At 35.2% G+C, this 18,805-nt stretch overlaps 1 protein-coding gene across 1 annotated transcript in view; it reads left to right on the top strand.

Moving 5' to 3' along the window:
- MMS22L (MMS22 like, DNA repair protein) overlaps positions 1–18,805 on the top strand; it is a 138,999-nt gene that overhangs the window by 118,659 nt on the left and 1,535 nt on the right. Inside the window, exons 19-23 of the mRNA XM_008062069.1 lie at positions 1,809–1,978; positions 4,569–4,780; positions 7,633–7,796; positions 14,792–14,888; positions 16,712–16,879. Coding sequence (XP_008060260.1) covers positions 1,809–1,978; positions 4,569–4,780; positions 7,633–7,796; positions 14,792–14,888; positions 16,712–16,879 — 811 coding nt within the window. The remainder of the gene's footprint in view (positions 1–1,808; positions 1,979–4,568; positions 4,781–7,632; positions 7,797–14,791; positions 14,889–16,711; positions 16,880–18,805) is intronic.

Here is an 18,805-nt window from a genome sequence, read left to right as displayed (position 1 = left end):
CGGATATATTAATGTTAGTTAGAATGTGAGTTTTTATATTGCTTTCATATTGAAATTTTCCACCTACTGAAAAAATGAGGAGCAAGCCAACATTATTTAAAATATTGCTAAGTGAACATTATGTTTTCTTTGTGATTGATTATTGTACTTCCTTTTACAACAGAAGATGAATGTCGCTGTTTGTTGTTCTTAGACGTGATAATTGGTTAGGTTTTTTTCTTAACATCAATATAGTCTTCCGTAAGCATAATTTTGTTTCACTTCAGAGTTTGAATTTTAAACTTTTTTTTATGGAAATGACTTTGAATTTTCAATCATCTTTTTTGCTTTCTAAGATGGAATAAAATATAAAAGCTTATGCAGTAGTTGTACCAGTTTACTGTTTGGACAAGTGTGTGATCTCTTTTTAAGTTTATTTTTCAATAAGGAACCCTCAGTAGCAATAATACATCCTACTGGGATTATATATCTGCTCCCAATTATTTTGTTAAAGAGTGCTCATTTGTTAAGCTTTACTGTCGTCAGATGTGGCAGTTGACAGATTTGTAATTTCAAGGAAACTATTATGTTTCAAGTAGTAAAGAAGTCTATTTTTGTTCATTCAGAATCAAAATTTCATTTGTTTATTTATATCAAATAATTGAAAGATATAAAAACTGAAATTCAAGGAGGTAACGTGATTGCTCTAAAATGAATCATATTTTTTGCTATTTTAGCAATTAAGTTTAATTATACTTTTCCAGCCAGGCTCGGTGGCTCAGCCTGTAATCCCACGCCTTTGGGAGGCTGAGGTGAGTAGATTGCCTGAGACCGCGGGTTCGAGACCCGCCTGGGCAGCGAGACCTCATCTCTACAATAAATCAAAAAATCAGCCGGGCATGGTAGTGCATGCCTGTAATTCCGGCTACTTGGAAGGCTGAGGCAGAAGGATCGCCGGAGCCCAGCAGGTTGAGGCTGCGGTGGCCGGGAGCGGCCATTGCACTCCAGTCTGGGCAACAGAGTGAGACTCCAACTCAATAAAAAAAAAAAAATTATACTTTTCCTTGTTGCAAACTGGATTGAGACAGCCTGTAAAATTAAATCTGATAAAATTATGAAAAAATAGGGATATCAAGAAAATAATGCAGAGTTGGATGATGAGGCAGAGAGAAAATTAGTATGCACATAAAACCATAATGTATAATCCTACATTATTCTTAAAATTGGGTTGTAAATTTGACTCTGAGCTTCCTATCAGCCAAAGCAAAAAGGGAAATGTGAAAAATTTCAGCATTCAGTCAATATAGTCACATAACATATAAGTATAATTTCACTGTATTTGTGAGTATATACAGGTTGAGTATCACTTAAGTAAAACTATTGGGGCCAGAAATGTTTTAGATTTGGGATCTTTTTTGGATCTTGCAGTGAATACACAGTTGAGCGTTTCTAATCTGAAAATCTAAAATTTGAAAAACTTAATGTGCATTTCCTTAGATCATCACGTTGGCATTTACAAAGTTTTGGATTTTGGAGCATTTTGAATTTTGGAGTTTGAAATTAGGGACACTCAACCTGTAAATGTAAAGTACAAGTTGCTCTGAAAATGTGTGTGTGTGTGTGTTTTCTCTTTTGGCCCAGAAATCTAAGAGAAATTTGTTTCTTTAGTGAAATAAATTACTCAAGTATTTTGACTTCTAGTATACATTTCTTCCTACTGCCTGTTTTAATTTGGTCCTATGTGCTTTCAACACACATTTTTCTATGAAATGACACTATGTTCTGGTAAGAATATAACCATAACTGCTGTTACTTCTGTTCTTTGTTAGGAATTCTTGTTAAGTCATGGGCACAAATCTTTGCCACCTCTAAAGCCCAAAAATTACTATTCCGGATTATAGATTGTTTACTGCTACCACACACGGTGTTACAGCAAGAGAAGGAACTACCTGCACCTATGTTGTCTGCAATTCAGAAGAGTCTTCCTTTATATCTCCAGGTACAGTGTGTGGTTGCTTAAAAGTTAAAAAAAAAGAAAAAGAAAAAAACTTTGCCTTAAAACATAGTTTACTACTTAAATGTAGATTTCAAAAGTATGCATGATAATCAGTCTCAAGTGTATGTGTGGCACAACCACTAAACAAGTTTTAAATTTATTTTGTGTTTGGCTTTCAAAACAAAGATGAAAAAGCTAAATTCCCACTCTCAGAGAACTTCAAGATGAGATAGCAGCAGACGCTTATAGTGGTATGCTCAGTATTTTTTTTCTTTTTACAGACTTCAGCTATCTATCAGTCAGATTGGAGGTGAGAGAAGGCACTGTAGAGGCTTTTAGATATAAAAGAGCAGAACGAGTAGGAGTTGGAGTGCTGTTTCTTTTAGAGGGAACAACATGTACAAGGGTATGAGCTTTAAGAAAACATGGCACACTGGGGAAAAGCAAATAGTTCTGTTGTGGCTGGAGATTCATATGGGAGGAGCCATCTCATAGAGGGCTTTTCCATGCCATGCTAAGAAGCTTGGACTTAATCTTCCACGTGAGGACTGCTGATGGATTTTGACCAGAGAAGTAGAAGTGACATCATCATACTTACGTTTGAGAAGCATGGCAACATTTAAGATAGTTGGCATGGGGGTTAAGTTGGAGACTTGACAAGCAGTGACTAGTTCATTGTAATAACCCACACATTATCTGAAGCTTTTGACCTAAGGCAGTAGTGGGAATAGAGCACATACAGCAGATGTCAAAAACGTTTAGAGGCTCTGATTGAAAATACTTGCTGAGTGAGTGTTGCAGCGAAAGAGAAAGAGAATACGCCTTGATTCCAGAGGCGTGTTGCTTTTTTGGCTGGTAGTGCTCTTAATAAATGGGGAGATTCTGGAGCTGCAGGGAGGCTACGCATTGGTTTTTAGCAGCTTGAGTTTGAGATCTTATGGAATATTTAGTTAGCGAGGTCCAGCAGACCGTTGTAAATATTGATCTCTCATTCAGGGAAAGGACAGAGTTGGAGGTATGCTTTGCTATTCACTAGTGTCTGATGTTGAGGTCCAGCAAGGGACACTGAGGAGGAAAGGAAAAAGAGATCTTGGTTAGGAAGCAAGCAATTTGTTTCATAGATGGGATTTTTTAAAACAGTTTTAAGATTTCTGAGAAGTCTTAAGTTGTCCCTCTAATTTGTGTTCATAAAAAAATGTTTTAAAAAAGTTTAGTGTGTCATCTAGCAGAAAGATAAAGGGAAGAGACAGCACAGCACGGCCTGACCTGCCGGTTTCACAGAGGGAGGCGGGTGGATGAGAGCAGTGGGCAGCGGGAGAGTGTGGCCTGCTTGTTCCGTGTGATCTTCTCAAGCCCAAACAGTCTATTTAATAAGCATTCTTATGTACATCATAAAGCGAGAAATTGGGTGTGTTATCCATTTGGCAGAACTGGAGCTGTGTCTTTAATTTCTTCAAGGTACCCAATTTTCCTCTTTAGAATTTTCAACAGTTTTTATGTATTACTTCATCTTCTGATTTCATGTAGTTTCCCTTAAACAAACCATTCCAAAAACAGAGTTGGGGAGATGGTTCATTGATTTTTCAGTTACTTGGTAGTGTTTTAACAGCTCTATGCTGCTTTTTATTACAAATAATCTTGCAGAATTTTTTGTTGGGTAAATATGCATTTACAGCTAAAAATGAAGATTTAACAAATATTTTTAATTATGTTAGGAAAACACATTGTGAATCACAAATTATAAATTAACTTTTAGAACATAATTTATTGCTATGTTGGTGACTATCTGTATTTAGTATATATAATATGTAGTAATACAAGCAGAAAACATTTTTTCTCAGGGTATTTATTGATTTAATTTTATAGGTATTAAATACTGTAATCCATATGAATGTATTTTGGTAACTGCTATACAAATGGAAGAGATTAAATCAATAGACATTCAACAAGACATTGTGAATTCGGTGTCACCTTTGTTAAGCTCTTAACCTCCCTAAACCTCAGTTTCCCTAGCTGTAAAATGGAGATACAGTATTACTGACTCGATGGTTTTTTGAGAAATGTTGAAATAATGAATATAAAGCACATAACACAGTGTAGGCATTTAGAATTGTTGTTCTAAGTCTTGATCTTCTGCACTTCTCACCCTTTGTGTAGTATTCGTGGAAGATTCTTAGCATAAAGTTTATAGTCTTAGATGAAATGATCATCACATAGGAAAAAATGACCGAGAAATATATTTTATAACCTTGTAATTGTATATATATGTAGTTAATGAGCATGGCGGCTGGGGTTTCTGAGGATGAGGTAAAAAGAATCTCCTTTTGCCTTCTTGTACTTCTCCCCTGCTTCCATTGTTCAGGCCTCGAGACCCATGCGCTTGCTTAGATACCGTATCTCACATGCTGTGTTACCCAAACTCATCTCCCTGAGGTTCGTTTGTATGTTATTTGTTGATGATGTAAGGTGTCCTTTTTATTGTGATATTCTGACATGCATATTAATGCTGGGGTCTACATTAGTAAGTTTCTAAGTATAGTTTATTTTTTGAAACTTATAACTCAGTGTTTTTCACTTTTTTTTTCCCCTCTAGGGCATATGTATCGTGTATTGTCAGTCTCAAAATTCAAATGCCTATTTGAATCAATTGCTAGGGAATATTATTGAGCAGTATATCGGGAGGTTTCTTCCAGCTTCACCATGTGCTTCCGAACTTGGACAACATCCTGTTTTGCTGGCATTGAGAAACTCAGCCACTGTTCCACCCATATCATCTCTAAAGAAGTGCATTATACAAGTCATAAGGTACATCTAAATGTTAAATATAGGTGGTATGTACAAATTATTAACCTCTGTTAAAAAGGACAAAGTAGCATCTCGAAAATGTTGGCAACCCTCAGGATACTATTAGCTTAGAAACTTTATTTCGCCCAAGAAACATTATCTAAGAATTTATTAAAATAACATTTGCTCATGGCAGCCTAAGACAATGTGCTCAAAATTGCTTCTGTTTTCTCTGTGTAGCTATTATTTTCCTTATTATGTCCTAAAGATACATTTTTGCTTTTTAGTTTTTTCATCAGATAAACAGTTGTGTTTTGTACTGTACAAAATACAGTAATTATATTTTATAAAACATAAGGTGAAAAGATGGAGCAAAAGTAAGAAATAAGGCAATCTGAAGTTCTATTTTGTTAGTCTACTATTTGTCTTAACTGTTTTATTATTAAGCAAATGAATAAATGAAACTTCTTAGATTTTCTGTCAAACTTCATATCTTTTAACTGCAACATTAGGAGTTTCAATAATAGAACCTATCTTTTCTTTGTCTTCATGCAGCATTTAGCTTTATATGAAATTAGTTTTAAAACTTTAAGATGTTGCAGTGATATATATTATTCTTATCTAATATTAGTTTTCTATATTTTTTAATGACCCAATAATATCCATTACCTCTCATTACAGAATTCCATGCCTAAAGTCTGATTCCCTTCTAACCTTTTTGTGTTCCTAGTGTCTTTTTACTCAGGTTTGGAAGCTTTATCTTCTTTGTTCCCTGTCCTTGCCCATTCATTGGCAAATGATTGTTCCTTTCACTACTTTTCATATTTCCCTTTTCTTATCAAATTATACCTAAACCACTGTCAGAGTCTCTAGTCTTTTCTTCCAGCCCAGCCAGTGCCCTCTGATTACTTTTCCTAAAATGCTGTTCCCTGCCGCCAAACGTTTATTGTCTCCTTTTGCCTGTGGAATGCATTTTGTGTTCCTTAGCCCTCCATAATGTCACTAAACTTTTCCAAATGTGTTACATATGCTGTCACATACAAACCTGAATGAGATTGGCTTAGTTATTGCTCTCCCACAATACTTTATACCTCTCAACAATCACAGCTTTATTCAGACCAAATTCTGTATTCTTCATTAAAATGCCATCCCTCTGGGCTAAATCCCACCTATTCTTCATTAAACCTATACCTGATATCTCAGTGTATCATAGATGTTTCCTTCTGTTTTGAAGCTGTATGCCATTGGTGACTCAATTTGTAGAATCATGGTAGTTTTGCCCTACTTGTCTCTGAATTTCCAACAAGATTGTAGTAGCCTATTAGAGTGTCTGAGACATCACATAAATAATTTTAGAACAAAGTAAATGACAAGTGTGGAAATGAAATTAAGTCCATAAAACTGTTTTAAGTCACGGGGTTTAGGATCCTGGCTGTGTTATTTGACTTTCCTATTTATTTAGTAAACCATGAAACTGTTTTTGGTTTGGAATTTTTTCCCCATGGTTTCTACTTGAAGTCCCCAACATGTTAATAATTCCTTTTTTTCTTTTTAAATACTCAGGAAACATATAGAGATGGCCTCCTGTGACTTCTTCCATGCCATGTTTCTCTACTCCTACAGTCCCCCATCTGGGTCAGGGCTCCTTCCTCTGAATGCCTGATTATTCTGTGCTTATCTTTGTCAAAGCACTTAATTTTGTCATACTGTACTTGTCTTTTTTTTTTTTTTCTCCTTGTTCAGCTTCTCCACTAGATGGTGAGCCCCTTGCTTTCAGAGATGATATTTTACTTAACTTTTGTGTTCTTGTTCTTAAACCTGTACCTCCCATTCCATAGGTGCCCAGTAAATGTTCCAGGCATTAGGAATTCTTAATGAACAAAACAGACGAAGCCCCTGCCTTCAAAGAATAAATCTTCTAATATGTAATATTTGTTTGAATTCACTGTAGGGAATATAAATGATTACTAAGACATAGTTCCTGACCTTAAGGAGTTTATAATCCTTAGTGATTTCTGTGCTTCATTATGATAAATCACATGATCATTATGATAAAGCACTGTTACTTTGCAAATATATATGAACATCTAGTTTAGATTTAACTGTATTTGACAAATTTTCATATTGTTTAGATATTTTTTTTTGAAACTGATCAATTCCCAGTTTTAATTATTAATTTAACAAATGTACACTGAACACTTGTTATGAGCCAAGGACCTGGTCTAAGAGGTGGGACTATACAAAGATAAGTCAGACAAATTATTATCCTTCTAATTTCTGTTGAGTTCTAATTCTAAAATTTGTCTTTCCTTGAGAGATGATATTAAATCATAAATTAGTTCTCTGATTCTTCTACTTACTGGTGGAAGGAAAGAGGTAAAGCTGGAATGGGAAGCTAATTCCTAGAACAGTCCTTTTATTTACTTGGAAAAATAAAGCCCCTCCCAAATCCCTAAACAAATAAATGTGAGGAGAGATTTCTTTATGCAAATTTGACATTAGAGAAAATGTTACAGCATTGAGGAACCAATAGAGGGGATCATACTTATATTAGAAAGGGAAAAAAACAAACCAAATTAACAATTAGGCTTTCATTTGGATTTTGGTTAAGTTCATCTTAAAACCAGGTTGCCTTAAAATTAGTTAATGCCTGTATTGTGCTTTGGCCCTTATAGCACACCAAAAAGATGCAATAACATTGCTTCTAAAATTTTATGTTTGAAAGTCACATGGTGCAATATACATACTTTTAAGAAATTGTACCTCATTAATTTGGGGGGAAATTTTGCCAATATCTTTAAAATGTATGACATTTGTTTTTGTTCTATTGAAGCTTTAAACAGAACAAAAAACAGGATTTTACTTCTTTTCAGGAAATCCTACTTTGAGTGGAAAGGGTCCTTACCCCCTCCTCGTTTAGCATCCATTCTAGCCTTCATCCTCCAACTCTTCAAGGAAACTAACATAGATGTTTGTGAAGTTGAAATACTCCTCCCTGGCATTTTAAAATGCTTGGTGTTGGTCAGTGAACCCCAAGGTTAGTTTGTTTTTAAGCTTATTTTTATCATCATTTCTGCTCACAAGAAACAATTTTTTCCTATCAATAAAATTGATAGTTACAAAAGGTATGTGGTCCTTTTATATCTGTTGATATATGTATCATGGCTAAAGAATAAACTCAAGCCAATAGCTGAGATTTGGCATGCTAAAATGATAAAAAACTGATGTGTTTTAATCTATTTTAGTTTGGGGTTTGTTTTTTCCCCCTTGAGGCAAATACAATTAAGGGCTACTTGCTAGATTTGTTAACCTCTCAAATAATATTTGTTCAATCTGATTCCAGTATTAAATGCAACTTGTTAAACATCAAGTGGCAAGATGTTAGCATACCTTTTGTTATTCAGGTTTTTGCTAGACTGTCTGAGCTGATTTGGGGGCAAACCTGTAAGAATTATTTGATTCTGTTCCTTTTGTTTTCAGTCTCATCAGCCTTACTTCTAGTGATTGCTTTAAAATATCATTTATTTAATTCCCACTGTGAGTATCATGCTTTAAGAAGCTTATTGGGAACTTGCAGAATAGTAGCTATAGTTTATCCTAAAGAAATTTTTAATGTAAATAGCATGAAGTGTGTGTTTGTATATTTATCATTTTAAAGACAGGGCTTTTGAAATGTTCCTGCCTACGGATTTATAACTGCTGAGATAAGTAAATACAGTGCATGCCCTGAAGAATCTGAGGTCATAAAAGATAGGATAGACAAGAGGAACCTCATCAAACTGAAAAGCTTTTGCATAGCAGAAGAAACCATCAAGAGAGTGGGGAGACAACCCATAGGATAGGAAAAAAATATTTACTAACTGTGTATCTGACAAAGGCCTAACACTACAGGGAACTCAAAGAAGCTGAAAAGAAAAAAAAATAAACAGCCCTTTTAAAAAATGGGCAGAGGACATGAATAGACACTTTTAAAAGAAGACATATGAGCAACCAACAGACACATGAATAAATGCTCACCCTCACTAATCATCAGAGAAATACAAATCAATACCACACTTGAGATATACCACCTTAGCCCAGTAAGGATGGCCATCATTAATAAATCAAACAACAATCAATTTGAGAAAAGGGGATGCTTCTACACTGTTGGTGGCAGTGCACACTAGCCCACTCTCTGGAAAATCGTGTGGCAATATCTAAATGAACTAGAAACTGACCTTCCATATGATCCAGCAATCCCCCTCCTGGTAATGTATATCCAGAGAAACGAATTGTTCTACAAAAAAGACACCTGTGCATGTTTATTGCCACACTGTTCACCATAGCAAAAACATGGAACCAACCCTTCTGCCTATCAGATAAAGAAAATGTGGTACATATACACTATGAAATATTATGCAGCCAAAAGGAAGGACAAAATTATGGACTTCTCAGCAAATTGAATGGAACTGGAGACAGTCATTCTTGATGATCTATCACAGAAACAAAGAACCAAATAGCACATGTTCTCACTCATAAGTGGGACCTGAACATTAATCACAACAGCATAAGGGAGGGATGGACAGTTGTGGGACACTGCCCATGAAGCGGGGAGGGGTGTGGGGCACATAACCACACAAATGGTACCTGGTTCTAAACCAGGGGAAGTAGGCTCAAACTTCACCTGCACATACATCACTTGTTTACCTGGCTTGTGCCCTGTATCTTTATAACAAAGTAAAAAAGAAAAATATAGATTAAAAGAATTTAACCAGTTAAACAAAAAAAAAAAAGAATCTGAGGCCCAAAGTGGTAGCCAAGAGCTCAATCAACTTCTTGAAATGTTTCATTTTATCTCAAAAATGTGTATTTTTATTATTCCATATTTATTGTAGTTTTTAAAATGTTTCTGGACTGGGCTCGGTGGCTCAACCTATAATCCCAGCACTTTGGAAGGCCAAGGTGAGTAGATTGCCTGAGCCTAGGGGTTCGAGATCAGCCTGGGCAACTTGACGAGACCTCGTCTCTACAATAAAATAAAAAATAGCCAGGTGTGGTAGCGCATGTCTGTAGTTTGGCTACTCGGAAGGCTGAGGCGGAAAGATCACCGAGCCCAGTAGATTGATGCTGGGGTGGCCATGAGTGTGCATGCCACTGCACTCTAGCCTGGGCGAAGAAGTGAGACTCCAACTCAAAATAATAATAATAAAAATTAAAAAGATGTTTTTGATCCTAAGCCTGGCTTGATGAAGAATATTGCAGTCTGTTTATATAGAACACCCTTATTTGTTGATAGCATCTTCATTGGAGAATAACCAAAGGTGGACCCCAGACTCTTCTTTAGAAATGTTGCCCTCACTGAAAACGTGTGCATACTTTGAATTTTAGAGTAATACAAAATTTTTTGATAGAGCAGATAGTAAAAAGTTTCAGCCAGCCTGTTGTTTTGATGATAGCGATATTTTATCATGAAGGAGAACAGACTTTAAAAGGTAAATTTTGCTGCTCACATCTAGCTAGTGAGTGCATCACATGTTCAACATAGACGGAATACAGAATTGTCTTTACATTGCTACCATGTAAACTAAAAGAGCAATATTAAGCACATATTTGCATGCTTGGCTCAGAGAAAATTCTCTTTGGCTTTTCTTACAGTCTCACTATTTTAAAAGTGTCTACGATTTTTGAAATTATATAAAGTTAGAGTTATCAAATGACTCAGCAGTTCTCCTAGATAAACGCCCAAGTGTATTGAAAGCAGGTCTACTCAAAATCCTGTAGCTTGAGGAATTCCACTTCTGGCGTGACAACATAAGGAGCTTTGCAGACCTGCTTCCTTTCACCCGCAAAACTGGTGAAAATTAAAGGACAACATTAACATTCTTTGGATGTAGTCCTAAGAGTATACAGCAAATGGAGAAACATTTATTTCAGAAAATCTACTAAAACTTACTGTAAGGATATTTGAAAAGACCCTCTCCTCACCTCCTAGCCCAGCACGGTATAAACTCTACTCTAGACTTGTCAATCCAAGTATACGACTTACACTCCCTCCAGCTCCCAGTTAGGCGGGCTGTCATCCTAGGGAAGGAAGATCTCATCCTGCCCCCACAACCTCATGCTGAGGTTGTGTTCCAGGCCGGTGTCGCCTGGAGCTGGGGGCTCCATTCTTCTGCTTTGCTGCCACTCCTGGAATAGAGGCTTTGCATTAAGTGCATCGCCTCTGAGAGTATTGGGGACCCCAGTTGCCTTCAGGGGAGCATTTCATGTAAAGAAGAAACAAGCCAAGGGGATCTGAGACTGACCTTTCTCCCATAAACACTTAGCTTCTAAAGTGGTATGTTCACAGAAAGTAGTGGGCACCATTGTCCCCACCCTCAGCACCAGAGCCACACCTCTGGGATTTTGCCTGGTTGAGTATAAGGAAAAATCAGGCTCTAGAACAAAAAAACTCTGCATCTCTCCCAAAGGAATTGACTTCACTTGCAACAGAATGCGGAAAAGTTCAAGCCTAAGGGTGCTGTCAAAAACAGCGGAAATGATGATGAGAAGCAATAAGTAGATTGATAGATTAATTGGAGACACAGGCTAGTCTGTGGGCCAGCTAGTTTGTGTGAGAGAGCTGGTGAAACAGACAGCTAAGAAGAGCCCTTGGGTCAGAACAAATCTCAAACAGTGTCTTAAGAAACTTTTTTCAAAGGAGCCTGGATTTGATTGAATTAGTCTGAGAAGTGATTTATGCCCCAGGGCATTATTAAAAACATTAGAGCCATCAGCCAGAAATTAATTATTGGAGCTTAATAGCTAGGTGTGGTCAGGGAAATAGTCAAAGAGGACCCTGCCAAAACCATTGTCTTCATATGGAAACTGTGGACATATCCAGGGTTACACCACCTGAAGAGCAGCATCAGAAGTGATGGGAAAGCAGAAGTAATAGGAGGCTTCGTTTAAAAAAAAAAAAAAGTCCAATTTTCAACAAAAATTACAAGATATGCAAGAAGTATGGTCATTGCACTGGGAAAAAAGCAGGCAACAGAAATTGCCAGGGAAAGCAATTAGATATTGTATTTAATAAACAAAGACTTCAAAGTAACCATTATAAATACATTCAGAGAACCAAAGGAGTGTATGATAAATGAAGTAAAGTATGATGGTAATGTTGCCTCAAACAATATATCAGTAAAGAGACAGAAATTATTTAAAAAGAACCAAATGGAAATTTTGCAGTTAAAAAGTTCAGTAACTGAATTGAAAACCTAACTGAAGAGGCTCATTAGTGGACTGAAGCTGGCAGGAGAATCAGCAACTTGAAGGTTGATCAATCTAGATTATACTATATAAAGAGCAGAGAGGAAAAAAGAATGAAGAAAATGATCAGAGCTTTCGCAAGATGTGGGACACCATTAAGTGCATAATTATACATGTAATATGTGGACCAGAAGGAGAGGAGAGAAAGGAGCAGAAAAAAAAGTTTGAAAATATAATGGCCCAAAATGTGTTTTATTAAAGAATACTAACATAGGTTGCACATTAAGGAAGCTTGGCTAACTCCTAGTAAGGTAAATTCAAAAAGATTCAGAAACAGACACATCATAGTAAAGATGCTGAAAGACAAAGGCAAGGAGAAAATCTTGAAAGCAATAAGAGAAAAATGACTCATCTTTTACAGGGGACTCTCAGTAAGACTAACAGCTGACTTCTCAGAAGAAACGAGGCTAGAGACAGTGGAATAACTTTCAAGATGATTAAAGACAGGGGAGGAGGTAATAGTAATCAAGACAATATGATGCTAGCATAAGGATAGACATACAGATCAATGAAATAGAATTGAGAGTTAAATAAACCCACGCGTTTGTGGTCAGCTTTTCTTTTCATAAGGGTGCCAAGATGATTTACTAGAGGGGAAAACGATCTTTTCAACAACTTGTGCTAGATCAAAATGGATAGCATCACCCTTACTTCACATCATATACAAAAATTAACTCAAAATGGATCAGAGACCTAAATATCAGAGCTAAAATTATAAAACTCTCAGAAGAAAGTATAGGAGTAAATCTTCATGACCTTGGATTTGGCAGTGGATTCTTAGCTATGACAACAAAAGCTTGCGCCACAAAAGAATAAAGAGATATATTAACTTCACCAAAATTAGAAACTTTGTGTTTCAAAGGACACCATCAAGAAAGTGAAAAGACAGCCCACAGAATAAGAGAAAATGCTTGCAAATCATATTCAGTGATAAAGACATATATCTAGACTCTATAAATAACTCTATATTAAAAAGACAGTGGAATTTTTAAATGGGCAATGGATCTGAATAGATATGTCTTCAAAGAAATGATATGTCTTCAAACAGACGATATTGAGCACTTGAAAAGGTGCTGCTCAATATCGTTTGTTATCAGGTAAATGCAAATTAGAACTACACTGAGATACCACTAGGTTGCCTATAATAGAGAAGCCAGATAATCAGAAAGCTGTGGAGAAATCAAAATCCCCATTTACTTCTGTTGGGAATGTAAAATGGTATAGCCACTTTAAAAAACAGTCTGGAAGTTCCTCAAATGGTTAAGCACAGAGTTACTTTGTGACCCAGCAGTTTCACTCATAAATATATATATCCAAGAAAAATGAAAACATATGTCCACACAGAAACTTGTACATTAATATTTATAGCAGTACTATTCATTGTAGCCGAAAGACAAACTTATCCACCAACCAGTAGGTGGATTAAAAATTTTTGATATATCCATACAATGGGACATTATTTGGCAATGAAGAGGCATGAAGTACTGATATGTGCTGTAACATGGATAAATCTTAAAAACCTTATTTTAAGTGAAAGAAACCAGTCACAAAAGTCACATATTATTTCACTTATATGAAATGCCCAGAATGTTTAAATCTGTAGAGACAGAAAGCAGATTAGTGGTTGCTTAGGGAGATAAAATGAACTATGATAATTGTTGCACAGCTCTGTGAATATACTAAAAGCCATTGAATAGTATGCTTTAAATGGGTAATTGTATAGTGTGTGAATGATATGACAATAAAGCTGTTAGTTTAAGAAAACAAACACATGAGATTACTCAGTTGTTGTTTTTTTTTTTAAGTTTAATTCAGCTAAAGAAATAAACTGCACCACAAGAGAGGTTATAAAAAGTTTGCTCAGTGAAAGACAAGGCTGCTATATGCTCCTTATCCACTAGCCTCATGCCATGGAAAAACTGAATTCACTACCTAAAATTGATTAAGTTAAGTTTATGTTCATCGTATGTTTTGTGTTACTGCTATAATGGATTGCAGTTTCTGAAAATTTTCTTATTCTTAGAGAAAGCACTTTTTTTTTTTCCTGGCTCCTTGTATATAATGTGCCCAAAACAATATAACAAAAGTTTAGTAGCATTCAGAGCATAATGTGTTTTCTTGATGTTTTTGCATTATTTTTGTATACAAATATGCAATTTTAAGGATTCAGCTAAATATTTAAAGAATACAAATATTCTTTTTATACTTAGCTATCTTTTGAAAGGAAGATAGCATCACATATAACCTTTTTACATATATATTTGGCTAATTTTCAGCAAAGATAAATTGTTCGTGGTATCTTGTTTGCTAGTTATATATTTGTTTTAGGCTAGAAAGGATATGCTTATGAATTTTTAAAAAATCAATCTTCCTGTTTGTAAATCAGCTGAATTTATAAAGGCTTTCTTTTGTCAGTATGTAACAATGTTTGCAGGAATAGAATGGTGTAGTGTTTTTGAATATGGACTCTTTTCTAAGAAAAAGGCATAACTTCACATGTATTATTTTAATTTTAAGCATGAAACATATACTTTTAAATTTTTTATATTTTCTTAAAATGGGAGATAGGTATACTTTAGAGTAAAACAAAAGCTCAGAACTATTTCATTTTGAAAAGTAACAAAAAAAGCATGTACATAACTTTAAGAAAAGAACATATTTTTCTAAATCAAAAGTGTTCAGAAAAATGAGGATCCAGATGGTCAATTCAGACACAGTGCGTAATGCTATAATTTTTCCTTCTAGTTAAAAGGCTGGCCACAGAGAACCTGCAGTACATGGTAAAAGCCTGCCAAGTGGGGTCAGAAGCAGAACCTTCCGCCCAGCTGACTTCTGTGTTTAGGTAACTGGAAAATATGCCAACTGGCAAGGAGACTATTGCCAGCCATTTGACAGCCAACATGTTTTTTAAATAACTAATTATCCAAAACATAATGTGTTACTACTTGTTTATAGTATTTCAATTATTGTATTTTTGGCAGTAGTTTTGTTACATTGGGTTGTTTTACTGAAAAATAAAAGTGCCAGGGGAAAAATAAGTGACCAAACTCAAAATTGCCTGTGAATTTAGTAAGGAAGGATCTTGCATGAACAGTCATGTGTTTCTTAATAACAGAGACAAGTCCTGAAAAATCTGATATTAGGCGACTTCATCATTGTCCAAACATCAAACAGAGGGTACTTACACAAAACTAGATGGCATAGCCTATTACACACCTAGGTGATATGGTATAGCCTATTGTTCCTAGGCTACAAACCTGCACAGCATGTAACTGTACTGAATACTGAACTAATTTGTAGCACTATGTATTTGTATATATAAACATGAAAACATATTCATTCATTTCATTGTATATATAAAATGAAAACATATGTCCACACAGAAACTTGTATTTCTATTAAACTTGTATTTCTATTAAATATCGAAAATGTACAGTAAAAATACAATATTATAATTTTAGGGAACCACTGTCATATGTGTGACCTCCTAACTGAAACATCATTATATGGCCCATGACAGTATTTGAGAGGAAAAGGTAGGAAATATGTGTAATAATGACAGGTACACAGGCCTTCAGAGCTTGCTAAACATAGTACCCAGGATCCACTGTAGAAGTACATGTCACTGGTTTTCTAGCTTTAGATACTGTATCTCCAGAAAGCTCTATTATGTTTAATTTGTGGAGCATGGACCTTATAGCAGTCTGTTGTTCACCTTACAGATCTGATGTTTACAAGAATAACAGTGCAACTTGTGGATATTTTCTTTTTTTTCCCTGCCTTATCCTGTTTAGAGTCTTGTGCTGTTTGGGCAATATTTTTTTAGTATTTCTTTTGGGAGGTTCACCTTTATTATTCATATCTCCACCTTTTCCTTAACATGACAAATAATTTTTGTTCATTTCATTTATTCTGTATTAGATCTTTGATTCCTCAGTTTTTTTTTCTCATCACACAATTGGTACTCATTAAGTGTTTACAGTTTATTTATTGTGCTTACTTGATAATGGTAGATTTGTTAAAATTGTGAAGCCCAGGGAGGGAAAAAGAGGATTTTATATGATCAAAGATTGAAAGTTTGTTGTTTACAATTTTAAAAGGCCTTATGGATCTAAAGTTTGGGTTTAGTTCAGTAACATAAAAATATGTTATGAATAACTTACTTTTTTCATAAAAAATATTGTTTGCTTTATCTAGAGTTATGAAGGACTAAAAAGTAACTAGAAAATCTGACTTTTTCCCACTTTTACTGTCTTCTACATTCTTCCCACCTAGATTTTATTTGTTTATATATATATTTTTTTAGAAAGCAGGATTTATTGAGAGGACAGAGAAGCTCCCACAGTGGGAGGGGGCCCGAAGGGGTTGCCCCCACCAGATTTTAATATGCATAGTATAGCAAAAAAAAAAAAAAGTCCCTAGGATTAAATTATTTTCTCCTTGTTCTCCCTCCTGGGATTCCTGGGATTCCAACTCGTCCCTCCCCTCAACCGCCAATGCCTTCATTGTGATCTGGCTTATTTTTTTACCATCACATGTAGATTCTTGTATTAATCTTTCATGAAATGATCTTTCTTATGCTCAGGTTGTAGCTGTTTGCCATGTAGTTGCCAGCACACGGAATTTCCCCAGAAAGCAATCCTAAGTAACCTGTTTTACTTTCAGACAGTTTATCCAAGATTATGGTATGAAGTATGATTGTCAAGTTTATAGCATTTTAGAAACAGTGATAACAGTGGACCAGTATGTTGTCATCTGCTTGATTTCTACCCTCACTCAGTCTCTGAAGGATTCAGAGAGGAAATGGGGCCTTGGCAGAAATACTGCACAAAGGTACGTTTGATAATTTAATTATATTCTTTTGGACAATGATTTTAAAATCTATATTTCATTTTATAGAAGTGGCTTATTTTCTTACTACTAAAAATTAGTGGTGTGTTCTTTTGAGGTGAAAAACAGATCAGTAGTCTGTTACCAGTTTTACAAAGTATGAATAGAAAACATAGCTTATCAACAAACTTAGCAGAATCAATACATATATTTGCTTGTTTTTCCTTTCAAAGTGACCACTTTTAGAAAGCTGTATTTTTCAAAATGCTTCTATTGGTCAAAACACATTTAGTGATCCTCATTTAGAAGTAGACTTCAGAGCCTTAGGTGTCTTGTTTTTTTATAAAATTTATGGTAGCAAATCATAACTCTTTGAGGGATGCTTGATTTATTGTGTCAACTCTAACATATGTACCCAGTGAATGAGGTAAGTAACTCAATTAGGCAATATAGGTTTTGGTCAAAATAGGTAATGCAGGTTTTTCTTACTGGGTTGTAGCCCAGTGGAAAATAGTGCTGGACTATTTGGAGTTAACATTGTGGGAATAAGCCTATATATAGTTCCTAAAGAGATTGTTTTAGAATATTCAGTACTCATACTAGAATATATATGGTCTAAAGTTGGAAAAGAATCAAAGTGCAGTTAACAACAGGTGTACATTCTGATAAATGTGTTGTTAGGCAATTTCATCATTGTGTAAACATCGGGTAATCAAGTGGAGCATGCTTGCACAGACCTAGACGGCATAGCCTACTACACACTTGGGTAATACGGTATAGCCTATTGTTCCTAGGCTACAAACCTGTTCAGCATGTTACTGTACTGAATATTGTAGGCAATTGTTACACAGTGGAAAGCATGTGTATCTAAATATTGACAAGGTATAGTAAAAATACAATTTAAAGATTAAAAAATGGCATACTATATAGGGCACTTTAGCCATGAATGGAGCCTGCAGTACTGGAAGTTGCTCTGGATGAGTCAGCAAGTGAGCGCTGAGTAAATGTGAAGGCCTAGGAAATTACTGAACACTACTGTAGACTTTATAACCACTGTACATTTACTAAAATTATAAAAGTATTTTTCTTTCTTCAATAACAATTTAACTTTAGCTTACTGTAACTTTTTTACCTTAAAAATTCTTACTTTTTAAAAAAACATTTTGACTCTTGTTACAACATTTAGCTTAAAACACAAACACCTATACAAAAATATTTTCTTTATATCCTTATTTCAGACTTTTTTTGTTTTTAAATTTTTAAAAATTTTATCCTTGTAACCTGTTTGTTAAATACGAATACACACATTGGGGTAGGCCTACATGGAGTCAAGATTGTCAGTATCGCTGTCTTCCACGCCACATCTTTTCCCACTGGAAGATCTTCTGGGGCAGTAACATGCATAGATTTGTCAGGATAACGATACCTTCTTCTGGAATACCTTCAGGAGGACCTGCCTGAGGGGATTTTACAGTTAACTTTTTTTAGTAAGTAGAGGGAGGAATATACTCTAACGAAAGTATATTCAATAAAATCAGTGTAACCAGTAACAGTTAATTATTATCAAGGATTATATGCTGTATGTAATTGTATGCTTTACATTTTTATATGGCTGACAACACAGTTGGTTTGTTCATACATCACTATAAACATAGAAATAATGTGTTGTACTATGACAATACAATGGCTACAACAAAACTAGGCAGTAGGAATTTTCAGCTCCAGTATAATTTTGTGGCGCCACCATCGATTGTAACATCATTATGCAGCACATGACTATATTTTGTGTGTGTATCTTCACACATACATAATCTAGTAAATATGCATAGTCCAATTTTTAACTGAAGATTTTTAAGTATAAAACGCCATTTTTGAGATTGTGCTTGGAGACGTGACTGTTGGTTATAACTTTAGCCAACTAATGGAATC

Source organism: Carlito syrichta, unplaced genomic scaffold (assembly GCF_000164805.1).
Source record: "Carlito syrichta isolate Samal-C Ts95f unplaced genomic scaffold, Tarsius_syrichta-2.0.1 Scaffold305650, whole genome shotgun sequence".
Lineage (NCBI taxonomy): Eukaryota > Metazoa > Chordata > Mammalia > Primates > Tarsiidae > Carlito > Carlito syrichta.
Note: the sequence above shows the minus strand (reverse complement) of the source record. Positions and strands in the feature narration are given on the sequence as shown.